Genomic DNA, 24,657 nt, shown 5'->3' with positions numbered 1-24,657 from the left:
CACAACCCTTCAGCCAATCCCTAACTTTCCATTTTATTACTTATTGTTCATCCAGCAATGCCAACTTTATCCAGCAGCTTGCAAATGAAATGTGCTTTTTCTTTCGTTACCTGGCTTTCATAGTCACAAGTATTTTCACTTGCCAAGCCTTCCTCAAACACAGATACCCCTAAGGCTTTCAAGATCCATGAAATCTTTAACAGAAGGGAAGAGCTAAGAACTTGGCATAGGGAGAGGAAAAAAAAAAGGAAAATTTTTTGCTGTATTCTTTCAGTTATTTTTCTTCCTTCAGCCTTCAGAGATGACTGACTAGATGCTACAACAATAAAAATACTCACTGTTAACCTGTCCTCTCCCTAGAGTGTGTTGCATTTTCCTAGCTTTACCACAGAGCTCCCAGGTACATCTGGGATACAGGACAGGCTACCATGACTTGGTCTAACAGCTTGGAGGTCTGCCAGTACTACTGGAAGTAGTCCAGCTGCCTTGCCTTCCTTAATGCAACAAGATAGTGGAATCCAATAGGCTATCCCAGCATGGGGGGTAAAGAAAAAAAAAAAATCACACCATCTTAACATGCCTCTTAAGAGACAAAGGAAACCCCAAATCACAAATAAGACATACACACACAACCACTGTGTGAACAGTGTAACAAAATGTACCACTCCAAATTCCATGAGGGAATCATGTAATACAAACAAATTTCTCTAAAACCACCTTTCTGTTACCCAGAGGCCATCTTGCTGACCACACCCCCTACTAAAGCACCTTCATTTTATGTAAAGATTTGCATTTGCAGTAATAACTGGCCAGGAGGGAAGAACTGGGGCTAACAGGCTGGGAAGTGTGAAATCTGTGTGTGCACCAAGGCTGATCTGGCCAAAGGCCTGTGACATTCCTTCTCTATTCTCTGAGCTTACCAGCTTACAGGATATACATATGCATACAGAGCACAAATGTTCCAGTCTCCAGAAAATGTTCCAGACAAAGACCTGCCAAAGACATTCCTGGGAAACCTGACAAACTTGCAAATTCCTTTGTAGTGTCTCCAGCATATGCATCCATTTAACAATGAAAAAAGAAAACTCAAGTTACTGCTGCTGCTGTGGATGGTTAAACTCCCCCCTCTTCCTTCTCCTGAAAAAGCCAGGCTTTCATTTAGACACTCTCTGCCTCAAAACTTCCAGTGGGAGTGATTTTTACAAGGCACAATCCTGCCAAAAGTTTGATGATCACGGTGTAATCTTTCCCATAACATGAGACCTAGCCACTCAGCCTGGCCTGTTTGGTGACTATCTGCAGATGTTGCTGCATCATAACAAAACCCTCTGCTTCTATTCCCTGTGGAGCCTCAGAGCAGAAGGAGTTCAACATGAGCACTGCAGAAACTACAGCGATATTTTCGTTTCCTACAACCTCTGCTGAGACCAACTGGTTACATTGCTGATGCTGCTACAAATCAGTAGTAATAAAAGTAATTCCAGCTCCCGTGTGAAGAGCTTGAGTGAGGAGAAGATGGGGTCCTGCAGCAGAGCAGAAGTGTGTGAGAGAGGAAAGAAAAAAATACCCCTCAGAGGCGATTGCCTGCTTCTTGATTCTCTTACTAACTACAGTAAGATGCCTTTTTTCTTTACACTTCCCTTTCTATCCATCAGTGGGAGTGTAAAAACCAAAGTAATGGTCACAATAAGGAAACTGAAACTAAGATAAAGTGGGTTGGGTCAAACCAAGGGATCATCACTGGAAAAAACCCAACGCTCCTCAGTGGGGAAAACAGCCTCACCAAATTTGTGTAAGTATTTGCTGCACCCTAATTTTAATGCTCTTGCTGTGCTGTTCAGGTCTAGACAGGAAAGAGCTGATGCCCACTGGGACCTGTACAGGGTGTTTCGGCAGACTGGCAGTTGGCTCTGTCGAGGACAAGGCAGGCAAGGGTACCACACTGTGCAACTAAAACAGTTAAATGAGGAGTGGTGTGGCTTCCAATATTGCTGTAGCTGATGTTAAGATCAAGATCACTATTTTGGGATTCCCATAGCATAAACATGGTCCCTCTGGGACACTGTAAAATTCACCCTTCAATTCTTCCTTACTCCCTTTCCTGGTCCTAAGGTTTAGTACACTTACCTGCTTCTTTCTCATTTCCACCTTCTGTCTAAATGAAAAAAGTAGAATAAGACAAGTGCCCCATCCTCCACTGGATCACTGGATCTGTCAGTATGTTTGCAGGAATCCTGGCTGCTGGATCTTGGGCACAGAAGGAGGCAGCTCTGTATAGCCCTTGCCTGGGTGGTCTGATGTTATCCCTGTGATTAAACTCCCCGGCTGCAAGAATTGGAGCTATTCCTGATAGCTAGGACCTGAAATCTTTCAGTCTCCCACACAGACACACAGAGTCAGAGCTCCCACTAGGTTTCTCCTCCTTCTCTTCCTCCTCCTCTTGGTCAAGCTGGCCAATTCAACAAATTCTTCAGCTCCCTAGCATTAATAACTACAAAGTACTACAGCCTGCTAGATATCAACTCCAGCTCCCCCTCATCACTGGGCAGTGATAGGGACCTCACACAGATACAGCATTGCAGAGGAATTTTTACCTTACAGCATGCTTCAGAAAGAAGTAGCTATTTACACAGAAAAACACTCATATGCATCCAGGATCCAGCCACCTGGCTCTGGATGTATACACATGCTGCGTATTTTTACGTCCTCCCTGCAGAAAGTCATGCAATGCAAACACATGGAAATATTTTATGGTAAACAAACATGAAAAAAAGACTTCAGATTAAAGCCTGGAATAAAAGGAAAAGTAGATAAACCTGGATAAGGCTTCTGTTCATCAAGAAAGGCCAATGGCTTACACTAGGTACAGGTAAAAAAACCCTCTTAGTTCAGCTGTGCAGAAGTCACAAAGTAATCAGTAAGATCTCTACATCATAAAATCAAAGCAAGAAAGGCAATAAAGTTCCTCTCCAATGAAATAAGCTTGCTGAACTGTATCTTCAGGCCTCATTCCCTAACGCACTACCAACATACCTGCCTTGTTTCCCCAACAGTACTGTCACCACCTTGGGCTCAAGTTTCAGAAGGTAAATAAATTCTGTGACAATAGCTATTCACTTTTACTATAATTTTTTACTCCAATATCTTCCTGCTAAACTGAATATCCTCCTTGTATTATGAGAAACATGAATAAAATAAAATTTATTTACCTTGTCTTTCATTGGTCAATGTAATTCCTTCACATTTATCTCCTCCCTCAAAAAACTTTTCACCATCTTATTAAAATTGCATTTGCAATTATTTTAAACACAGTTATTTTTCCTAAATTCACTTTAGAAACATCACCCAAAAGTGAAAACAGTTTTGAGGGAGATTGTAATTGGTACTTACACTAAAACATACATATCCTAGCCTGTTCCTTAAATGCACCAACCATTTTTCTTTGCTGACTTTACTGCTCAACTGAAAACGGGTATCTGCACTGAGTTTTCACTTAAATAATTTTTTTTCTTCCATAAAGAAATAAAGTTTAGATTAATCATTCAAGAGATTAAAATGATTGCTTATCATATAGTCAGTTAATTATAAACACTGAACTTCATCTGCCACTGTCTAGCCTAATTAAGGCAGCTCTTAAATTTCTGCTAGTTTTTCATAATAATCAAAAACAGAATGGAAACACAGTGACAAATTACCAGGAGGTAGGCTCAAGGTTAAGTTTACAGCACACACCTAACTTCATCGTAACTGAACATGAGGCTCTTGCAGCCCACATTATACTGAAGGTAAGAAGAAATTACCTCATGTAGCAAAAATGAGCTGCACAAACATGGATGAACACTACAGAGTAGGTAATCTACTGTAAATTCACACTCTATATAACCTGGCAGTAACTTGCTTTTAAATTCATTCTTTAGGTAATAAAATGCTTTATTAATGTCCATATGAACCACCTCCTTTCAAACTTTAATTTTCTACTGGATCATGTACATTCTGTATTACCTATGTTCAGTTATCCCCTTGCTAAATAGCAAATGGACTAGGTTTTTTTGTTGTTTGCTTTTTGTTTTTTTTTTGATCTGTAATAAAACTTCCTTCATCATCCTACAGACACCTGTCCATCTTAACAGCACTCGATGAAAGCTTGTCAAAAACCTTTTTGGAAGTCTGAATATGAACAAGCTAAACTGAGTGCTGTTTTTCTCAGTTCAAAGAACTCAGATAGGACATAATAGATTACTCACTTTCTTGTGGCCATTGGAGATCAGATACCTCCTTGTTAGCCCATTCAGCCCCTGCCTTACCAGGTCAATGCTGGACCCTCAAAGGCACATTTACCACAGAGATCTCTGTTTCTTGCTCCCAGACACATTGGGTAGCTAATGAGAGGCACACCCTTCTATTTTTGGATGCTGTAGAGTAACTATAGTTAGGATTGCGCATACTGCAAAAATCAGGCAGTCTGAAATATATAGAGTGGATAGAGGTACCTAACTCCCACTGTAGTCATGATCTCAAAATGAGCTTTATTATTAGACAAAAAATAGAAATACTAGAAAAACACAACTTAATGAAAGGCAAAGTGTTCTTACACACTTTGTGCGACTGTCTGTGAGGACGAAAACTGAGTACAACTGAACAAAACTGCATATCAGTAAGGCTTTACCTTCCTACATCTCCATCTCTCATATGCTAGGAATTGTATATGTTATAAGTATCACTGAGAAGTTCGTATCTGATCTTCCAGAAGTCAATGGAAAGGACTGACAAAACAGAAAGCTGATGTAAACACAAAAATCTTGTTTTCTTCACAGAACAGATCTTAAACATCTTTTTCAAAGTTCATCAGATACTTAAAACTTTCCCTTTGGACATTCATATTTTAGTAGAAAAAAATTAAGTAGTATCAATAATATCAATAAAATTATATCAATAAAAAAATAACTCAGTAAGAAGCTAATTTAATACAGAGGCTAGAAAACAAGAGTGTTAAAGAGGAAACACAAAACAGGTACTTTGGGCATGGGTAGAAAACAGTGAAGAACAGAGGGACAGAGGTGGATTCCCAACCAGAATGACAACACCATTCCAAGCACAGCTGCTGACGCTACATTCCTGGGAACCCCAGAGACCCACACTACTGTATGGATACCAGAAGCACTTCTCACAAAAACAGGAATGGAAAACAAGCTTCCCAGCTGCTCTTGGAAGGAGGTATGTATTCAGAGCACCCCAGCCTACAAGACACAGCTTGGTGCAACACAGGGAACCAATGCATTCAACTCTCACATAGTAATTCTTGCCCTTGGGGGAAAAAGCCCCAAAACACACAAACCAAAAACCCCCACAAAAATACAGTCCACAGCAACACCAGCATTTTCAAGTCACTCTTTCATATATCCCCTCCAATGGTCCTAATCTTATCATGAAACATAATTAAATCCATATATCAAGTCCTTTTCATACCAGCCAGGTACTTTCCAGCAAGGTAGACTAACTCCAAGTTTCTGGAATGGCTTTAAGCAACTGCACTATTTTTATTATTAGATAAGTAATGTTCTAATCTTCATGCCAATTTATTTAAGACTGTTTTTTAAAAAATATTATCATATTTCAAGTGGTTTAAACACAGAAGTGAAAAGGGGGAAAATAACAATTCAGAGTTTCCTGTCTGGAAATGTATAGGAAAGTAGTGCCCTGTTTAATTAAGTGACCCTGATATGAGTCCTTTCTCTACTCTCTTCTCAGTTTTCCATCCCTTAAAGCTCCTGTCCTAAAGCCATCAGAGTTTCATAACCCTGAACCCTCAAACACTCCCATCTCAAGCCTTTCCTTCTTTCATCTCATACCAATAGTCTTTGACTTCCCAGTTCTCTCCAGGTGTTTATTAAATCCTCTCCCACATATTTCTCTGTCTCACCTGTCCTTGCCTTCCCTCTTCTTGGTTCAGGCCAAATCCTGGTCTGCCCAAATGCAGCACTATCAGGTAGCTTCAACAGTACCTGTTCTTCTGCAAATCACTTTCCAAACAGCCAGCCTACTCTGCAATTCCTGCACTTCTATTTATTCAATGTCCCTGCTTCCAATCTACATCCATGCCTAGCAGTTCAAATCAGATATCCTGGCTCCAGATCCCTCAACAATAAGGCCAAACCTTGCTGCCCAACTATTATGTTTTATTGTATGCTGATACCTCTTACTGCCCTTTTTGTCTTGGCAGCCCTGTCTTCTCACAAAACCCCTGGGCCCTTCTTGGAAGACAGAATTTAAAATCCCAGGCTGGATCAAAAAATAATCAGAATGACTCTTTAATGACTGACAGAAGAGCAAAATGTGTCCATTTGAAAGAGAAAAAAAAAGGCATTAGTAGTAACTGCATTCTTTAGTTATGATACACTGGGCCTTGCAGCTACATCTGAGCCTTCTAAAACATCACTGTTTCAAGTGGGCTTAAAAATAATGGTCTCAGCTTAGAAATTGCTGTGCGCCATAAAATCAGTACTGAAGAAACAGATTGCCTTAAAAACTGTTCTCAACTAAATCCAAATTTTCATACTAAGCAAACTTCAGATTCAGATTTCATCTTTCCAAAGGCATTATTTAAAAACATGGCCAGAAAAGTCACAGTAGAGAGCAGATGTCTAGAACTGAATGGACAGAGGCTCAGGAAGGAAACTCTTTGTCAGATAGAACTCCAGCTCTAAACTTCTCATTGGCTTATGAATTCCTTTCTATACTGATCTTTTTCATGATGACAAGATGACAAAGACATAACCCAACACATTTCTGTATTTTACTACTGAAACAAAGCCTGTGCAAACACTGCATAGTTGAATACAAAATATAGCAGAGTCAGAAAATCAGCAGTGTCTGCTAGGAGCTGAGCATCAGTTGTTTGCTTATTGCAAAGCAAATTAGCACCATCATTTTCCTACTGTCCAATTCCCACCTCTTCTGGGGGAAAGTATCTTGGAAAAACCCAGAAGCAAAAGCAATGCAGACAAATTTACTGCATTTCCAGGCTACCCATGCACTTCACAGCCACTTTCACTCTTGAGTATACCTACACCTGACTTGACTGTTGGCTAAACAGGTTTCAGCTGCCACCAGGGTATGCTCCTTTGCTACCCAACGGAGCTGTGCTCAGGAAACTCCATTGGCCTTCGGAGATCTTTCTGAATTCTCCTCTTAACTCCCCCTTTTATAGCTCCTAATTTATCTAGGAGTAACTAGCCATGGTAGGAATACAGGAGTTTAAAAATAATTTCCTTTTTGCAGCTACACAAATGGCTGCAAGAAGACACATTGGGTTCTTTAGAGAGACCTAACAAACCACAACAGTTGAAGCAGAATGGGTAATGAATGATCTTAGGGAAAAAAGTCTATGAACTTATGTTTCAAAGTTCTTTACTGGAAAGACTGAAATGAAATAAATACGTTTCAATTTTTTTCCCAAGTATCAGTTCAGATAGTAACTTTTATTCAAGGAGGCAGTTTCCATAATATGTTTAGCTTTCAGGAAATGCTGATTTGTTGAACGAAAATGTTTCACTGTCAAAGTTTTTGAATAGTTTTACTGACAACATTTCACTTAAAACCAGGTGAGAACCAGACTGATAGCTCTGAGTATTACTAGACAAGCAAACAAGAACAAATTGTCTAAATAGGATCTGGTCTTATTCAAGACCAGGCCTCAGCATCACCAGTACAGCCAGTGTCCACAGTCTCTCCTGAATCCATCAATAAGGGACGTTATTATTTGACATATCCTTTAAAAATTAAAGACCTATCCACAAAGAAAAATCTATTCAGCTTCCTAAAGTTATAAATGTACCCCACATTTTGAAATATATTGCCAATAGCATAACTAGTTATTCAAAATCTAAACATACTAATTAAATTGAAAGAAGCAAGGAGAAGCAAATACTAGCAGCTGTTGCAACTATTAAACATGCCTCAGAAAACTCAGCAAAATGTAACCATTAAAACCGTAATTCCAAAATATAAGAATCAAACTAAGACATTCAAATTGTCTCCAGCAAGTAAAGAGAAAAAAAATTGCTGTCCAGGGTAAAGTGCCTATGCTAGAAAATGTGCAGTTGGCAGCTTATTTAACTGAGAAGTGCTCAACTTGAACATCTTTGATGAGTTTAACAATAGCATACTATAAAGCAAAAAAATGCTTCTGTGTAGCCATTTAGGACATAATTCAACATGAAATATGAAACAAAGTGGAATGGTACCAGAACTCAATCATGTATCACCATGTTTGACAAAAGGATTATCATTCCCCATGCTGGTAAGTATTTAATTCTGTCTTTACAGTGTTATTGGAATATAGAATTTACATCAGAACCCATTCTGCAGACTTTAATTGCCAGCACTGTGATGACACACTGGAGGAACAAGGAGGCAAACTGCATGGAAGCATAAATCTGAGAAGACTTTGGTTTATTGTCTAATGAGACAAAGCATGGATTCCATTTTTTGTAACATATTTTCTAATCCTCTGCCTTTTCTTCTATAAAATTACTTCAAGATTACATTCTTGTCAACTTTACAGAAAAATCGAAATTTTGGTGACTGTAAACACTTTGAAACAAGAGGACAGAGATGAATTTTCATGAGATTTACTACATGCAGCATACCTCAGCCCAGCCCAGTGCTCACACAGAAGCCTGTAACAGTGACTTCCTTGCACAGGGACTCCACTTCAGTGACTACATACCTGCTGTGTAACGAGACTGACGTGGCTTGGTGGGGAATACTGGCAGGCTGTTTGCTTTTCTGCCAGCTGCTGCAGTTCTGCTGCTGCCACTGCGGGCCCATGACGTTTGCCCTGGGCAGTGTGCTCTGCATCCTTGTGCATCCTGGCTGCGCCCACAGACTGCCCGCCGGAGCTGCGATGGAGACCTACCAAACAAACATCGCAATGTGCACCATGAGCAATGTGCCAGACTCTCAGCCTGCTGATCACAGGCACACAAAAGCAGATAAAACACCAAGAAGAATACAGAATACACCTATTCTGCAGGGGTATTGCCCAAATGAGCAATTAGCTATTCTAAACCTGTATTCTCTTTATTACAATGTATCTAATGGCAGCCAATTCCAGAGACGCTGGCAGTTGTTACCCAAATTAAATCTGTAAAGCTTTTCCTTAAAAACAAATGGATCTCTTTAAGTAAGCCACACAGTTGGGAAGTAAGATGTATTTTTATTCTTGAGGGGTTGTCAATATATATACAGCAATCCTAGTAAACGTGCTGACCCTGACACACAACCTAGAACAAATAAATACCATCAAAATGCCAAAAAAATTAGTATTATCAGGATCACAGCTGTTAGCCTCTATGTGGTTCCCTAAAGTTTCCAAATAAATTACAGTCTGCATGCAAATTCCTACAGATTCTACCACGCTTCAGGTTCTTTACACTTTAAAGCTGCATTGTTTAAATGAGTACTACAACAGCATGACAGATCTCTAAATCTTGGTTTTGGGATACCTTGGATATGGCAGTGCTAAAACACCCTAGGGAATGAGATATTGTAATGATTCATTCAGATCCTTCTTTTCTGGAGGTCTTGACACACCTTTAAGTATTCAACTCTTATGAGGTTTCATTACAAGATTTCTCCGCTTGATAGACAACCAGAGAACTAAGACCAGCCCACTTCTGCTAATGAAAACAACATTAAGCCCACTAAAGATAAATGAGATCAGTAACATAATAAAGAAAATACACAATATTTAATTTCACAGCTCTTTTTGAACAAGGTCAAAGGCCGAGATCAAAGCACAAGGCTGAGGTGAGACTTCAACTACCAGAAAAGAGGATTTTTGAGGTAGAGGTCAGCCTCCTCTCCCAAATAATAAACAACAGGACAAGAGGGAATGGCCTCAAGTTGTATCAGGGAAGATTTCGACTGAATATAAAGAAAAGTTTCTCCACCAAAAGGGTTGTCAAGCACTGGAGCGGGCTGCTAGGAAGTGGCTGAGTCACTAACCACGAAGATATTTAAAAGATATGGAGTAAATGCAGCTCTTAGGAACCTGGTTAATGCTGGACTTGGTAGCATTAATTGTTTGACTTTGTCATCTGAAAGGTCTTTTTCAACCCAAATGATTCTATGATTGCCTGTTCATTTGGTTAATAAAAGGGCATCTGCCTAACAAGCGCTGCATCTTGTACTCCTGCTTTCTGTAAGAAATTTAGCACCATGCAACAAGACTCAATTCTTGAAATGTAAAATTTTACCTACTCCACAACACAAATTACGCAGTCTCTGCACTGAACTAGCAGGTTATTATGAATCCCAGAGCACTCACCTACTTTTGCAGAGGGTATTTGGGACAATCTTTGGCTGTAGATCTGAACAGCTCTCTGAAAAGATGAGAATGGGCCAATGGTATAGTTATCAGAACGACGATGTAACCCTGCAAGGCTACAAGTCTCAGTGGACACAGAGTTTGTGAGGACAGAAGAGCTCTCAGGAGCTGTGCTCTGCAAGGAGTGTAGTGGGGGTGGGGACTGAATCAGTCTGGGACCAGCTGGAGAAGCCGGCAATGAAGGCTGACCAGACACCTTTGGATTTTCAGAGGCTGCAGGCTGAGATGACATCCAAGAACTGGTGATCCTCTGGAACGTGGCACCAGGAAGAGAAGAAGAAGTACCAGGAGGGCTGCACTGAGGTAATTTCGCTTCAGCATTTAAGGAGAAGGTGAGTCCGTCTGGAACTATACAAAGATAATAAACATCCTATTGGAGGAAAATCTGCTTTTTAGGTCCTTTGATAACATCAACACATCAAATGCCTGCATTCAGACCCACTGAAGCCAAAATGACCTCATCTACCAGCAGAGACAAGAAGAGGCTCTACATGATAAATACCTTCTTTCAAAGCCTGCCATATCTAGAACATCCCCCCCAGGGAGGGGCAGCTAACTCTTTCCCACTACCTACTCTACAGTATCATCTTCTCTTGTGTTTAAAAGTACAAACTGGATCGCTGTTTGAACCCAAAGGTTCTAACCTTTCTTTAAAACAGTATATGCAGTCTTTTTTTTTTCAATTATTATTTCAGTCAGTTCACTTACAGCTTGATTTAGCTTCTTTGGGTTTACAGACTTGTAGTGCTCCTTCTTCAGACAAATCTGCAACTGAACCTTTGGGGTGATCGCCTTTTATTTTTTTCACCATCTCAGGATGCTCTATAACAAAATCAAGGATTGAGGAAGTAGAGCACTGCAAATCACTAGGACAATGCTGCAGAATTAACTCTTGTTGTGATTGACTTTATTGCTAATACTTCCCATAGACCACACAACTTCGTGGATGACGATTATGCTGTCACCGTGTATAGTAGCATGGACTACTAGATACATATGGCTAGCACACCCTTCCTTCCACAGATTGCCTAATTAGGCTCAAATATACAGTCTCTGCCCTCCAATGGATACACTCACTGCATGCAGCAAAATTTAAGATCTTGACTTCATTTATCCCTCACTTTGATTTTATGATTCTCTGTTCAATTCTTACTGACTTCAGTTTGCACATTCTCATTTCAGTCATGAACTACCATATCTAGTTCCTTATAAATAACACTCTAAGTTCAACCCATTTCACTTCAGGAAAAGAAGGCAGGAGTGAAGTTACTTTAGTCTTCACATAAGACTGAGCTAAAAGAGAAAAAAAAAAAAGCCAAAAATATGTGTAACCTCAGAAAACCTAAGTAATACTTAGGTGGAGAGGTTGTTCTCTTTTCACAGACATAAGTTAAATTAGATTTGTCTGGGCAACATCATCTCAGAACTGCCTGCAAAACTTACCACCTTGGAGCTGCTTCTCTAACTGGTGACTGCTGTTGCTGTGTTTTGTGGTTGTGGATTTTGATCCTAGGAAGACACTTGCTGATTTGTTTTTCTGTGTGTAAAAAGTCAGTACTTCCTCCAGGTCACTTTCACTGCAATAAGGAGAAAGGAATGGATGTAGAGTGAGGACACTAAGCTTTTCTGCATTCATGTAACAATCAAAGACAATAAAGGATAAGTAAACTGAAGAGTGGAGTGGGGGGAAAAAAAGTGACACTAGACAAGCTAATGATTTGTTCAGTTCTACAGGGTAAGAGCAGAAGGAAGGCAACATGCCCTGGATAAACCTGAGATTCTCACTAAAATACCATCTTCTTTAGCAGTAGGAAATTCCAGGCATTCAGGAGCCTTCCCAGGGTAAATAAAGAGCAAGTGAATACTTCAAAAACATCTGGGGAGATGAGCTCAACCTGAGAGATTCCATTCAGCTAAATCTGTCAGTCTTCTGCAGGTGCTCTTTAGAACGAGCAGCTATTTTCTCATGAGAGAATTCAGCTCAGTCCCTGTTTTATAGTCCCTATTAGTAGTTTCTGTTCAGCAGCAGGGGGAGAAGAGGAAAGAAGGCAAAAGCTTGTTAATTACCAAAACTGCAGGACAACCAGAGCAGTCAACACTTTTGGGAAACTCACAAAACTTGCATATGTTTCTCATTTTCCTTACAAGAACAAAGTGAGACAGCCCCAATATCCTAAACACCTATTGGTCCCAAACCAGTATCAGTTACTTGGCCATTCTTATTGGTGCTTGTGCAATGTGTAGCTCTGGTTGTTTGGTATCTAACATGCTTTCCTTTTCTTTATAGTGTTTCCTCCGCACCAGCAAGTAGCTGTATGGCATGGCAAACACCAAAGCAAGTAGTATAGTGCCATCAACACTACAAGAAAATGTAACACAGGAATATAAAGTAGCAGAGCAGCAGTTGGAATCTTCCAAAATATCCTCTGAATATCACAACTGTAACTAGCTTAAGCTTTGGTAAAAACCATGTGTAAAGCTGATATACTGAAGCTTGCAGCATGCCCTGAAGATCCAAACTTCACTTTTCCTCACAGAATAGAAGTTAAGAGGAAATACAAGAATGAAAAGTTGTGTGTGGAAAGGTGCTTTAGGCTTTTAAATGAATTTACCAGTATGTATGTGTTTTTACAATGCACTGAGGGTGTTTAGAATCAGTGGTCACAGCATACATACAACTAAACACAATGACATCCATGTGGTATCAAAGTTAGAGAGTCAATGAGACCATCTCAATTAAGCAGCAACATTTATTACCCGTTTTCTCCACTGTTGCGTTCACAGGCACTGCCGAATGAACACTTGAAGGGGAAATCTATCCCCTTTGCTAGGCTCCAAATGACTTGCTCACTGATTTAGGTTTGAAGCACCATGCCAAGTAGTGTCAGATATCAGAGTTTTCAAACACACCTCATACTTCATAAGAAGCAGAAATATCATCCCTAGAAATAGTCTGATCATTGGCAAACTATTCTAAATCACTCACACAGAAAACCCAGCAAAAATCTCCAGCACCAGCCTAGACTGTGCATCAGGCCATGATGGCATGGTAGCCAATAACATCAAAACAGAAGAATTTGCAGTTCTGTTCCATGCAACTATCTCTTCTGTTGCAAAAAGGAAAATTTCCTGCCTAGGACACAACATATTTTGTGGCCAGAACGTCCAGAGACCCAAAAGCCTGGGCCCAGATAATATGCATTTCTAGCAGTAGATCCTACAGTGTATGGCAGTCAGGCATCTTTATCTGAAGATTTTTCTGCAATCCTGTAAATGTGTTGCAGTAATGACTCCATCAATTATATTAGCAAAAGGTAAAATACTTGTATTCATAAGAATGTATCAAGACAGACTGTGAAACCACCTGAACTTAGGATGCCTTAGCTAACACCCACTCGTAATCATTCACTATTAGTGCTATCCAAACAGAAAAAGAAAGAACACTTTAATAAGCAGTCACACAAAAGAAGTGACCATCAATCTTCACAGAAATAAGAAAATGGACATTGAAAAGGAAGGTAAACTCTGTCCAGATAGTGACAGGGATTCTTGCCTATTTAGGCATGTCATATATTGACCAAATAATGGAGTCAAGAGGAATCACTTTTTGTCCCCAAGAATCAGGTTTTGAAAACATAATTGTGGTTCACTGAATAATTTCAGACCTCTTCATAGTTAGATAGTTATAATACCATTGTTTTCCATACAATGCTACAGGCCCTAAGGAATACTCAATTATTTTCAAAATATGCTTCTTACCAGACTTTCTAAAGTTTAAAGCAGATAAAGTGCAGTGATAGAAAATGCTGCTTTTCCATTGTGAAAGTAACTGCTTGAACTGAACTGCCTTAGCAGGCCAAATAAGAGGTCTAACTCCCTTCCTTGCTCATCTCAGAAAAATCCAGACCTGGAAAATTCCTGAAAAGAGGCAGCAAGCATGAGATGTGTTTCTGAGAGCAGCAACTTGAGTCAGAGCTGTAACAACTGTTCAACCACAGCAGCTCAAGATCATCTGAGCAGCAGTTCTAGTTTCATTCTCCTTCTAAAGGGCTGCCTTATTTGGTCCAGCATCACAAGAGAGGAAACCATTAACTCACCAGCAGCAGTTTAAAATTTACACAGGCCAGGGCAACCACTGCTGTCCTTTGGGAAATTACTTAATGGTCAAAACATCTATTGTATGTTCTCCCCTTTGCACCAGATGCTGATGTTACAAGTGTTTGGCTGCTGGAAGAGACACAAGAGAAGACAAGCTCTCTGTCCCTCAGCAGGAAGAGGTCTTACAGTTTATAAAGGTAAGTAGAGGCTTTAGATCAAATCAAATCATCTTTAGAACAATGCTTCAAGGCTGAAAGATCGTTTATCAAGGGGAATAAAATCTATTCCTACCTTGCTCTGGCAATGAAGCTCTGAAAATCTTTAGGATTCACTCCCTCCTCCTCTTCCTGTTTCTTTTTTGATAGTTTCTGAACCATCAGCTCTGTTTCCTGTTAAGAAGCAGTATCTTTAAGTGTCTTTATTTTCCATGGCATAGTTACAGCTCCCAGAATACAAAAACCAATTCCATAGGATCTAAGAAAAAAAGAACATTGCTACATGCAACAACATGAACAAATATGGAGAGCCCCAGATACAGCATCCTAAGCATACACTAGACCCCATACCTCCACCTGACACAAATGATTTGCTGAGAAAAGGTCAAGTCTTCAAAAATGTGTTGTTCCTTCAACTACACTCTTTGCTAGAACATAAAGAAGTATGGAAGGGAAAAAAAATTAAAATAATTCTGCACAGATATCGGGTCCCCTCTCCACTTTGTTGTTTCTGCCACAAAGCTCCTCCCAACAGCTTTTATCTGTGCATTTGTCCCAGAAGTAGACAGACAGAAGGAGGGAAAAAGTATAAAATTAATCTTAAAGAAACCAAAGGATGTCTGTAGAAAAACCAAGAGATTTTCTACTATAAACTAGTAGTTCTCTTGAGTTAATTTCTTCTGTCAAGCAGCAAATTGAGGGCTTATACACATACCAAAGCCCCAGTGATTTAGCAAAGACTAAGGAAGTAAAACAGTACAGCCTATGGCAAACGTACTTATACACTGAAATATACTGGAATAAATGGTAAGCCTTTATGGGTGAAAGTGGGAGCAAGATTTCAGATACAAATGGTCTATTTTACACCAGTACAACAGGTTGGCTCTAGAGGTTGGATTGATACAAACATATCTGTTCATTAGGAAAACCTTCAGACCTGTCTGAAATACCAGTACCAGCTCAAAAACTTAATCTGACCAGGCTCAACCTCCACTTCATTTCTTCCTGCTGTTACCCTGAGCATTCCCAGGAGAAAAGGGCCAGATACATATTTTGAAACATAATTCAAGACAGGAAAGAAAAAGCCAGTTTGGGACATCTTTACCATTTACTACTTAAGTAAATGCCTGGATAATATGTGATTGGTTTTACTTAACTTGCTGGAGCTGTATTCTTCTGTGTCATTACAGATGATATACAATGGTAAGTATTAAATTTGCCATTTAATATATTAAATCTATTCATATTAAATCTGAAGTTACAAGTCAATGAAAGAAGTCTGTATGTTGGAATCAGAAATCTAAAAACCTCACAGTCTAACATTTTCTCAAGGGCTTAAACACATGCACCCTGAAACCTCAAGTGATATGTTCTCACTTGTTTTAACTGAGAAAATATGTTTATGCACTGATTTATTACCAGTTACACAGCTTTATTTTGTGAATTTACTCAAGAGTTAGCAGAAAATCCTAATGTTTGAATACAATTTGAGTGGAAATTATATCCAAAGCAGCTGCATTCTTCACTCACCACAAAGCCACCCAAGTGCTTTGTGGTTCCCCCTAACAGAGTACTTCAGTGAGCATTAGGCATACAAGGCACTCCCTGGAACAGATTTGGTTCAATACCAACCTTGATTAGACAGATCAAGTTACCAGCTGCCAGTTCTGACAAGGCAACAGAAGTGAACATCCTCTCCTAACGAGTAGAAGCTTGAAGGCCTCTGCACAGCTGCCTCTGAAAGCTGAATTTCAATTACCCTTGTTCTAACACTGAAGAAATGCTAGGGGGCAAAGGAAAGGGGAAGCTGTCCTTGCAGGACAAAGATTAGGCTGAAACCACTATGCTAAGAACAACAACACCTACATCTAAATATGTGAAAATTATTTAAGTTAGGACCCACAACTCCTTTACACTGAGCATGAGGAGTAATTACTACAGATATGTAGCAGTCCCTCAGTTTACCAAGTAAATAGTAAAATACATATTTCATGCTGTTCTGTATAAAAAAAATATATTTAAAGAAGCCCCATAAAAATAAGAAGTGGGAAGAGGCATTACAAAGCATTAGAATCAAAGACAAGGCAAAGAAAAAGCACACTGCCAGTTAAATTCCACTTCATTTCAGCACTTCTTTTTATGCACATAATTACTGGCCTGCACATATTATGTAATAATATTGTTGTCTATCTGACAATTTCAACAAAGTACCATTGTTGGATGCACAGCTGCAAGCAGATCCTGTAAATAACAGAAGAGTGCCTTTGAAACAGCCTGCACGAAACATTTTGTAAGAAGAAAAGAGAAACCAAAGGAACCATTTCAGAAAGCATAAGTCACCTTATTGTAAGAGATGATGAACTCGCCCAGCTGGCGAGCCAGGATGCGCCGCCGATCCGTGAGCCCTACGTGACGGCTTGGGAGCAGCAGCCTCAGGGACGGACGGAGGTTGCTGGCAGCTCGCTTCAGAAAGCGGATGATGAGGTCCTGCAAGCAAGAGATGGAGTTAACAACGTGCTATCTGCAAGGTGTGAGGAGAAGAGAATAGAGATACTACAGCAGCTAAGGACTGGCAGGAACTAAACACATTGTCCTGAGAAAATGAGCTGAAACTGGCAGGCAAAAGCATTCTGCAATATGCATTTTAAATACAGCCCTATAAATCCAGTGTGGGGGAGAAAAACAGTGGTGTATCTTGCCTGAAGTGGGTCAGAATTTTGATCACTTAGGAAGTGTCTGTCTCAAAAGCATAGCAGATAAAGGAAAAAAATAACTAATCAGCAAAATGCAGTGACACACCTGTAAAGTCCAGTATCTTAGGAGAATGTTTCCAAAACCCCAATGCAATGTGTTAAAGGCGGCCTGTGGAAAAGTGCACTGGCATAAAACTCTCTCAGCAGCACCACAGGAAATGGAATCTTGGTCAGATACCTCCACTACAGTGGGTAGCCCCACTTCATTATTTTTCAACTACATACTATTGCCACGTCCTCTCTATGGCACTACATGTCCACATCTGCAGCCATGTCATTCCAGTCCCTCACCATATCTGTTTGACCTCTGGTGGAGGAAACATATGGCAAGGCAGATCCCAAGGCAAGATGCATCCTGTGGGTGTTTTGAACCCTTTTGGTCTCGCCTCTGGATTTGCTTTTGCTTAGGAGCTCTGCTAATGCATAAATGAGCAGCCTCACAGCCAAACTATTGGATTTCACAGCTCGCCTCTCACTGCCATTACTCCAGGCTGGTTTGATCTGTTATTTTAAACATTATTCTTTATAGTACAGCAGACAAAATGACTCTCAAAAAGCCCGTTTTAATTTCCACTTGGAAAGAGCAGAAGTAACATTTTCCACTGAGTTGAATGATTATTCTTGACACACAATTTTATCTCTGAACTACATTTTCCCTGCAACACACACTCAGTGAGAATATATGCAGAAAGTCCAAGAGCCTACTGTACAAAGGAAGGTTTGTGAAAGGATCTGGGGATTGCTGCACTTTTTAAAATGCATACATATCAAACACAGGACTCTGAAATACTGCCTAGAAAAGTCTATCACTTTTGCTTTCTCTTCTCAGTGGCTTTTACTTTAATTTCCTCTATCTAGAATGCAAGTAAGATTCATAAACACAGATGTCTGGATATATTACAACAGTACATAAGAGCAAAGGCTTAACTGGATACCTGTTCTATTTGAATAGATGAAGGCTTTGCTTAACACAGCACAAACCAGATCCTGACAAGTACTCTCAAAGAATCTTCTAGAGAAGAATTCAAGAGCAGGTAGACTCAGAAGTCTCAACATGAGAGCTGAGCAGCCTGAATGTCAACAGAGTCTATTCATTAGGAGCTTGTATCATTGCTCTGAGGTCTGTTAGCAGTCCTACTGCATCGGTATATTAAAAATACGGCACTGGCAGCTAGACAAAGATGAACAACCATCATCTCAGTTGGACTTCTGTACTTGCAAGAATAGGAACTGACTTCAAAACTCTCAAGGTAGATTCCAACACGGCTTCTCAGTCTGGCCAATACAAAGCTTCTTACCATTTGCTCATCCTCTTTGGCAGCCCAGGCAGGATTCTGGATCTGTTCTCCAGCCTCCTTCACCAGTCGGAGCTGAACGTGCCGTAGATAGGCAGAGAAAGCTGTACGAGCTTGTACTTTGCTGTGGACAAAAAGAATCAATCAGTTCTCTTCAGAATAGGAATGGGAAGAGTTACAGCAGTCAGGCACAGCTTATGAACCTAAGTACAGTCAGCAAGGTCCTCCTAAGTGCACTAATGCTGAAGCTCAAAGATTCATCCCATCAGCATTTTCAAGCAGACCTTCAGTTCACCAAGATGGGGTGGTAGGTATTGCATGAGGTACAAAAGACTCTCTAAGATAAATTCTAAAAATAGAATGTTCTTCCTGCCTTTTACAGCCCTGGTTACTCTCGTCTAAAAGACAGTAACATGGACCTCAGCAAAACTGTATTTTTAAAACAAATTCAAGGCTCTACTGGGCCTCTGTTTTCACAAACATTTTGAACACCACAACAACAGACCATAAAATAAACAAAGGGCTTGGTACTGGTGCCAGAGTTATAACAAAAGCCCTGTAATTCCCATTAGAAATGAAAGAATTAAATCTGTGAAAGTGAGCTCTTCCCCTGCTAGCTCAGGGATACAAGCCAAATTTCATTGAGCAAGGCACCACTGAGGAATGAGGGAACATCAGCAAAATCTGCTGTGCAGCTGGCTGAACATGTTGGGAAGCTGTAAGCATGAACTGAGGAAAGGACTGGGAGGGACACATAGCTTCTCATTCCCTCACAATAGTAGCCACTTTAGTATATGCATCTCTTGTGAGAGAAACTGCTGAAAGCTCTGCCTAATTCTGTTCATTGTCCTCTTGGTCCAAACCTTATCCTCAAACATTTTGCTCTTCCTCATTGTTTTCCCCACAGTTGCTAGAAGCTTTTCATAAGGATATAGCAGCAGACTGGCTTTAGTGTCATCAACAGATTTCCCTTTCTATCACAGGAAACGTCCTAATATGCTCTGTAGAATTTTAAGTTTCATCTTAAACAAACTACAGTTTTGAACCCATTACTTTCCTGAAATATTATTCCAGAACTTACTGTTCTAATAAATAGGAACCTCCTCTTACTACCCAGCTCAGCTTCACTTACGAGCAGCTTATAATTGCTTTTTCTTTCTCCAACATTGTCCTGTATCTTAAATATAATCCCTGACAGATCTCCCACCTTGAATGCTTTTGTTAACAGAGTTACATCCTTTCATCGTTTTCATTTTATTAGTGTGAACTATCCACATTTGCCAGTGTCTTCTAACAAAGCATCCACAATGGTGACATGATGAGACCAGCAGCTCACCTCCACCTGTGTTCCACTCACAATTTGCCTTCCATGAATATGGGTGATACAATACTCCACATGAAGTCTCAGAAGTATGTCAAGTGATAAGCCCTGGAACACATTTGGTGTTCTCATGCTTGCATGAGCTAGGACTTCACAAACTTCCTCTGATCAACCAGCATGCAAGATATTTTTCCTTATAATTAATTTCTAGGTTGATGAACACCCAGCTGACAGAACTTCTGGTGCAAACTATTAGTTCTTATAAGCATCCCATTGTACTTTGTGCTACTGAATTTCATCCAAATTATATTATTTATAGCCTCAAGGTCATCCAGTTTCTCATATGTAGTCCACTACTTTTTTTTCTCATGGTAATAACTCCCAAATATTTTCCATCAGCAAATTTCATTAGCACATTTGTACATTTTGTGTCATTCTTGAAATGATTATATATAATCAGCTTCAGACAAATTCCTGAGGAACCTCACCATATTTTTTCTACCTGTATTCTGCTTCTTACAAATATTCTCAGGTACTTATATGGTCCTTATGACTCCGGGTATGCAAGTCCCTGAAAAACTCTGTGCAGCAATTAAGTCTTTCTGGTTTATAGGTCTAAAAATTTCAGGATCATCATGTTAGTGTTACACAGAAACCATACCATAGCAACACTTACAGAGATCAATGCATCCATTTAGGTAAGATCTGAAGTTAAAATAAAATACATTAGAAGTATCCATGTATCAGCTTAATCATCAACTTTTGATGCTTCTGGAAGGTCACACAGGGCCAGAGAGGGACTAAGCCAATGACAAATGCACAAGAGTCTCAAGCTAACATCCTCTGTTAATAGCTATACTGCAGCAACTAAAATACAATGAAAATACATGGTATCAATTTCTGTCTTCCAGGAACTTTGGTGAAATTCAGAATGCACAGCAGGCCTTCTAACACCTCTGCGCTCTGCATGCTACTAAATCACCACATCTACCTTTTCTTTCTACATGTGTGGAACGTGGGAAGAACTCTCTGAATCCATGCTGAGAACTGATACTCTCTACATCAGGCCACCATGTATCAGAAAAAGCTCTCATCTCGGCTTTCTAGAGGTGTCAGGTTTGGTGTAGGTACAACTCAAACATCTCATGACCAGTCAAGATTTGTGCTTGATAAGGAGCCCCCATTATCAACATCAGCACAATAATACAGGTCTTGGCCTGCACCTGATACCTCTATGACTAAAAACTACAGAAGGTTTTTGTTTAACACTGCCTCTCCTTTTGTGGGGGTGATATTGAAACCTGAGGCCTTAAATGTAGGAAAAAGTAATTTACTTTTCATTTTACTTCCTTGGGAATGGCAGAGTTGGAGGAACACGTTTTCTTCGTGTATCATTTCTTTACCAGTAACACCCAATGTGTGGAAGGCAGATATTTCTTCATCAGGCTGACTAAATGAGAGAAAAGTCCTACCACTTACAAAAACTGACTAGAATGGGCCTGGTTTTTCTTGGATGAAAATTTTATTCAGCTCCCCTGCCTGTTGAGCCCATAAGCAAAGCATACATCAATGACATCCCAGACGGGGCCAAGCTCAGCACAATCTCAGAACAAGAGGTCACCACAAGCCTTATACCATTCTGTGGGGAATCCCAACAGTGCTGGGTGCTGAGCAAGATTCTGCCAGGAACATCAGACAGAGCTTATGTTCTTGGCAGGAGTCTGTTCTATATATATATATATATATAGATACAGACACAGCATTGCTATGTTTATCCTCAAAAGAGGTTTCAGAATCTTCCCTGTCACAGCAGCAAATGTCCTTGCCACAATTAGACATCAGAACAATCCCCAAAGCCATTGAATAATTCATAGTCTCTCCCAGAAACAAAAATAAGAAAGCAACAACAAGAAACATTTTCTCTACCTTCGGACATTTTTCCCAGAAAACACAATGCTGCTTCTTGTCTAGAAGACGTAAAGTCTTCCTACTCAGATACATATGATCATCCTTTCTTTTTGTACTTTGTCCATCTGCAATTAGACAGTTTTGCTACCCACATTCAAGGGGAGGACCATATTTCAAAACATCTGGTTAAAACCTCGCTTGGTGTTTTTTTATAGGATCTCCTCCAGCACATCTCTTTTTTCCAAGAACGAGTCATGCATCAGAACATACTCTATTCCATCTCATTGCATGTTGTTGAGTAGGACGGTGTTTCAGTAATTTGTCACTCTCAAGTTACTTCCTAATTTTGCTCTCAGAAGGCAATGACCTTGAGCAGAGATTATTACCAGAGACAAAAATTCTACCATCAAAAACAGAAGCACAAGATGAGAAAACTAATTTTACTGAGATTTTAAGCACTGAGATATTCCCATCCAACCCTTCCTGGATAATTTAACATATGTTTATAACCACTTCTTGGCAAATGCAAAGAATGAGAAGAAAAAAATTAGAATTCAGTAGCAGGTGTCCTGCATTAAGGGAAAGAGGCATTTTAGAAGCCGGAGCTGACAAAGAACAGCTTACATCATCAGATTAAAGAACAGCAATGGAAACCATAGGGTCATGCTTTACACTGATCCAAGAGGTCAGGCACCCAGGTAAACTGCCAGACTTTGCAATGGTCTCCCTTCTCTGCCAACAAGATGTTAAGGCAGCCCACAATTAGACAAAAATCCAGGCCCCTTTTCTAGGGTCTTCTTATCCCTTCACATTCATAACGTGCATCTTCCACATTTTAACTTGCATTAGCTTCAAGTCAAAACTAGAGGCAATACGCAGAAAACTCTCACCTCAAGTTTCCTTGATTTTGAAGAATCTGAAGCAAGTTAAACTGAGATTTTGAGTCTGGTTTTTGCAGAAACAGCTTTTCTCCATCTCCAGTTTTTTTGTTATGTTTTTTTTGTAACCTCTCCTTACAAGCAGTTTTCACTGAGTCAGAGAGCTTTGGCTTGTTTTTCACCTGGGTGTCCGAAAGAGAGCAAACACTTCTATCTACGTCTTCATCCTCATCCTCATCCATCTCCTCTTCCTCCTCACCTTCTGTGTCTGACTTGAGGGACAGCTTTGCTGGTTCTGATGTGCCTGTAGTAGAGGAGAAATCACTTATGCTGATTAAGAAAAAAAGAAAGTGGAGAGGACTGTTCTACTGCTCATACCCTTTGGCTTACCCCTGAACTCTTTTCTGCTTAGAAGGACAGAACACTGCCATTTCAGAACACCATCTTAAGTATGACTCTTCTATATTATTCTGTCTTTCAGCTTGTACATCAGTTGAGAAGCCCATTTTCCCAATATTACAGAATACAGAAGAACACCAAGATTCTTGTTTTAGCCTTACAAATGAAAAAAAAATGCCCACACAAAATCAAAGAAGCAAAGACATTTTCCTATATTTTTATCCTGATTCCTACATATGTCCTGATATATCTACACCCATACTTGATATATATACACACACACAAATTTTGTTATGTTGTGTGTCAAATAAAACAAAGCTACAAAATCTAAACTTCCTCATGTGCCAATAAAATCATATACCTTAACACAGCAGCAAAAATAATTTTATAACATCCAATCTCTCCTACTGCAGTCAGTATCACACAGCTATTAGTAAGAGTTTAGATAAAGGCAGGAACAGTCACTTGTGGAGATCGTTCATCTCTGTACCCCTTCAAGTTTTTCTAACACCAGCTTGGATAAAGACTTCTGTTCCCAACAGCTTAAGAGTCACAGCTGTCTAGAAGAATCAATCTGAAAAGTCCCATCTTTCTCTGAAAAGCTGAACAATTACAGAGGCACACATAACTGTTGAATTCTTTACCCAAAATGCAACAAACAAGCTCATCTCTAAGTAAGCACTGATTACCTTTAATCATATACATGGGGGTGTGGGAAGGTTGGATTGAAATTCAAGGCACTAAACAAACAAGAAGCTCAGAACTAGAATGAAGTGAAAACTATTAACATTTGAAACTGAACAACCCCATTCACACACCCTTCAAACTAAGAAGTCCTTTGCTTGCTTTTTTTCTTTACCAGCTGCTCATTTAAAACTCTAGCCATGCATACCTGATGCTCTTGTCTGTGCTGCTCCAACCTTGCCATGGTACCGCCGCCGCTTCCGTAACTCCAGTGAAACGAGCTTCCTCTCATAAAAGAGAGCATGAGAGCCCACAGCTTCCATCCTCCTATCCAGCCTTCCATGGAGACCTGCTCTGGGAAGCACAGTACACAGATATCCCTCAGTCTCCCTTTGTCTTTATCTCCCTGATAACACAAGAGACCTAGCAGATCAAACTTCTTCAAGAAATATTCTTGCTGATACACGGAAGAAATATTTACCATCAGTCTAACTCTGCTCTACTTAAGCCTGTAAATGTTTGAAGAGAGTCTTGTATGTACTCCACAGAACATCACCTCTCAAAGCCCCAAGACACACTCACCTAGTGTCACACTTTCATGACTGAGCAGTATCTGCCCATCATGCAACAGCTCAGGGCATAATTAGCAGAGTAAATGCAAGTAGTACAAAACTGCAGAGTAACAGCAAGAGTACAAAATAGAGAAGAGGAATGGA

The 24,657-nt window shown here is 39.9% G+C and overlaps 1 protein-coding gene across 8 annotated transcripts in view; it reads right to left on the bottom strand.

Moving 5' to 3' along the window:
* TTLL5 (tubulin tyrosine ligase like 5) overlaps positions 1-24,657 on the bottom strand; it is a 122,537-nt gene that overhangs the window by 55,051 nt on the left and 42,829 nt on the right. For 7 of the 8 annotated variants that reach the window (XR_003946192.2, XM_030240104.2, XM_030240105.2 and 4 more), the window contains 9 exons: positions 24,150-24,295; positions 22,871-23,162; positions 18,755-18,875; positions 17,044-17,190; positions 14,780-14,877; positions 11,834-11,967; positions 11,099-11,212; positions 10,331-10,738; positions 8,729-8,913 (listed from right to left, as the gene is read on the bottom strand). Coding sequence is in view for 7 of the 8 variants with exons in the window: in XM_030240104.2 (XP_030095964.1) it covers positions 8,729-8,913; positions 10,331-10,738; positions 11,099-11,212; positions 11,834-11,967; positions 14,780-14,877; positions 17,044-17,190; positions 18,755-18,875; positions 22,871-23,162; positions 24,150-24,295 (1,645 nt within the window). In the remaining variant the exon portion in view is untranslated. The remainder of the gene's footprint in view (positions 1-8,728; positions 8,914-10,330; positions 10,739-11,098; positions 11,213-11,833; positions 11,968-14,779; positions 14,878-17,043; positions 17,191-18,754; positions 18,876-22,870; positions 23,163-24,149; positions 24,296-24,657) is intronic. The other variant, XM_030240106.2, reaches the window with a different exon arrangement.

This window comes from Serinus canaria, chromosome 5 (genome assembly GCF_022539315.1).
Source record: "Serinus canaria isolate serCan28SL12 chromosome 5, serCan2020, whole genome shotgun sequence".
Taxonomy (NCBI): domain Eukaryota; kingdom Metazoa; phylum Chordata; class Aves; order Passeriformes; family Fringillidae; genus Serinus; species Serinus canaria.
This window is presented reverse-complemented; position numbering and strand designations above follow the sequence as displayed.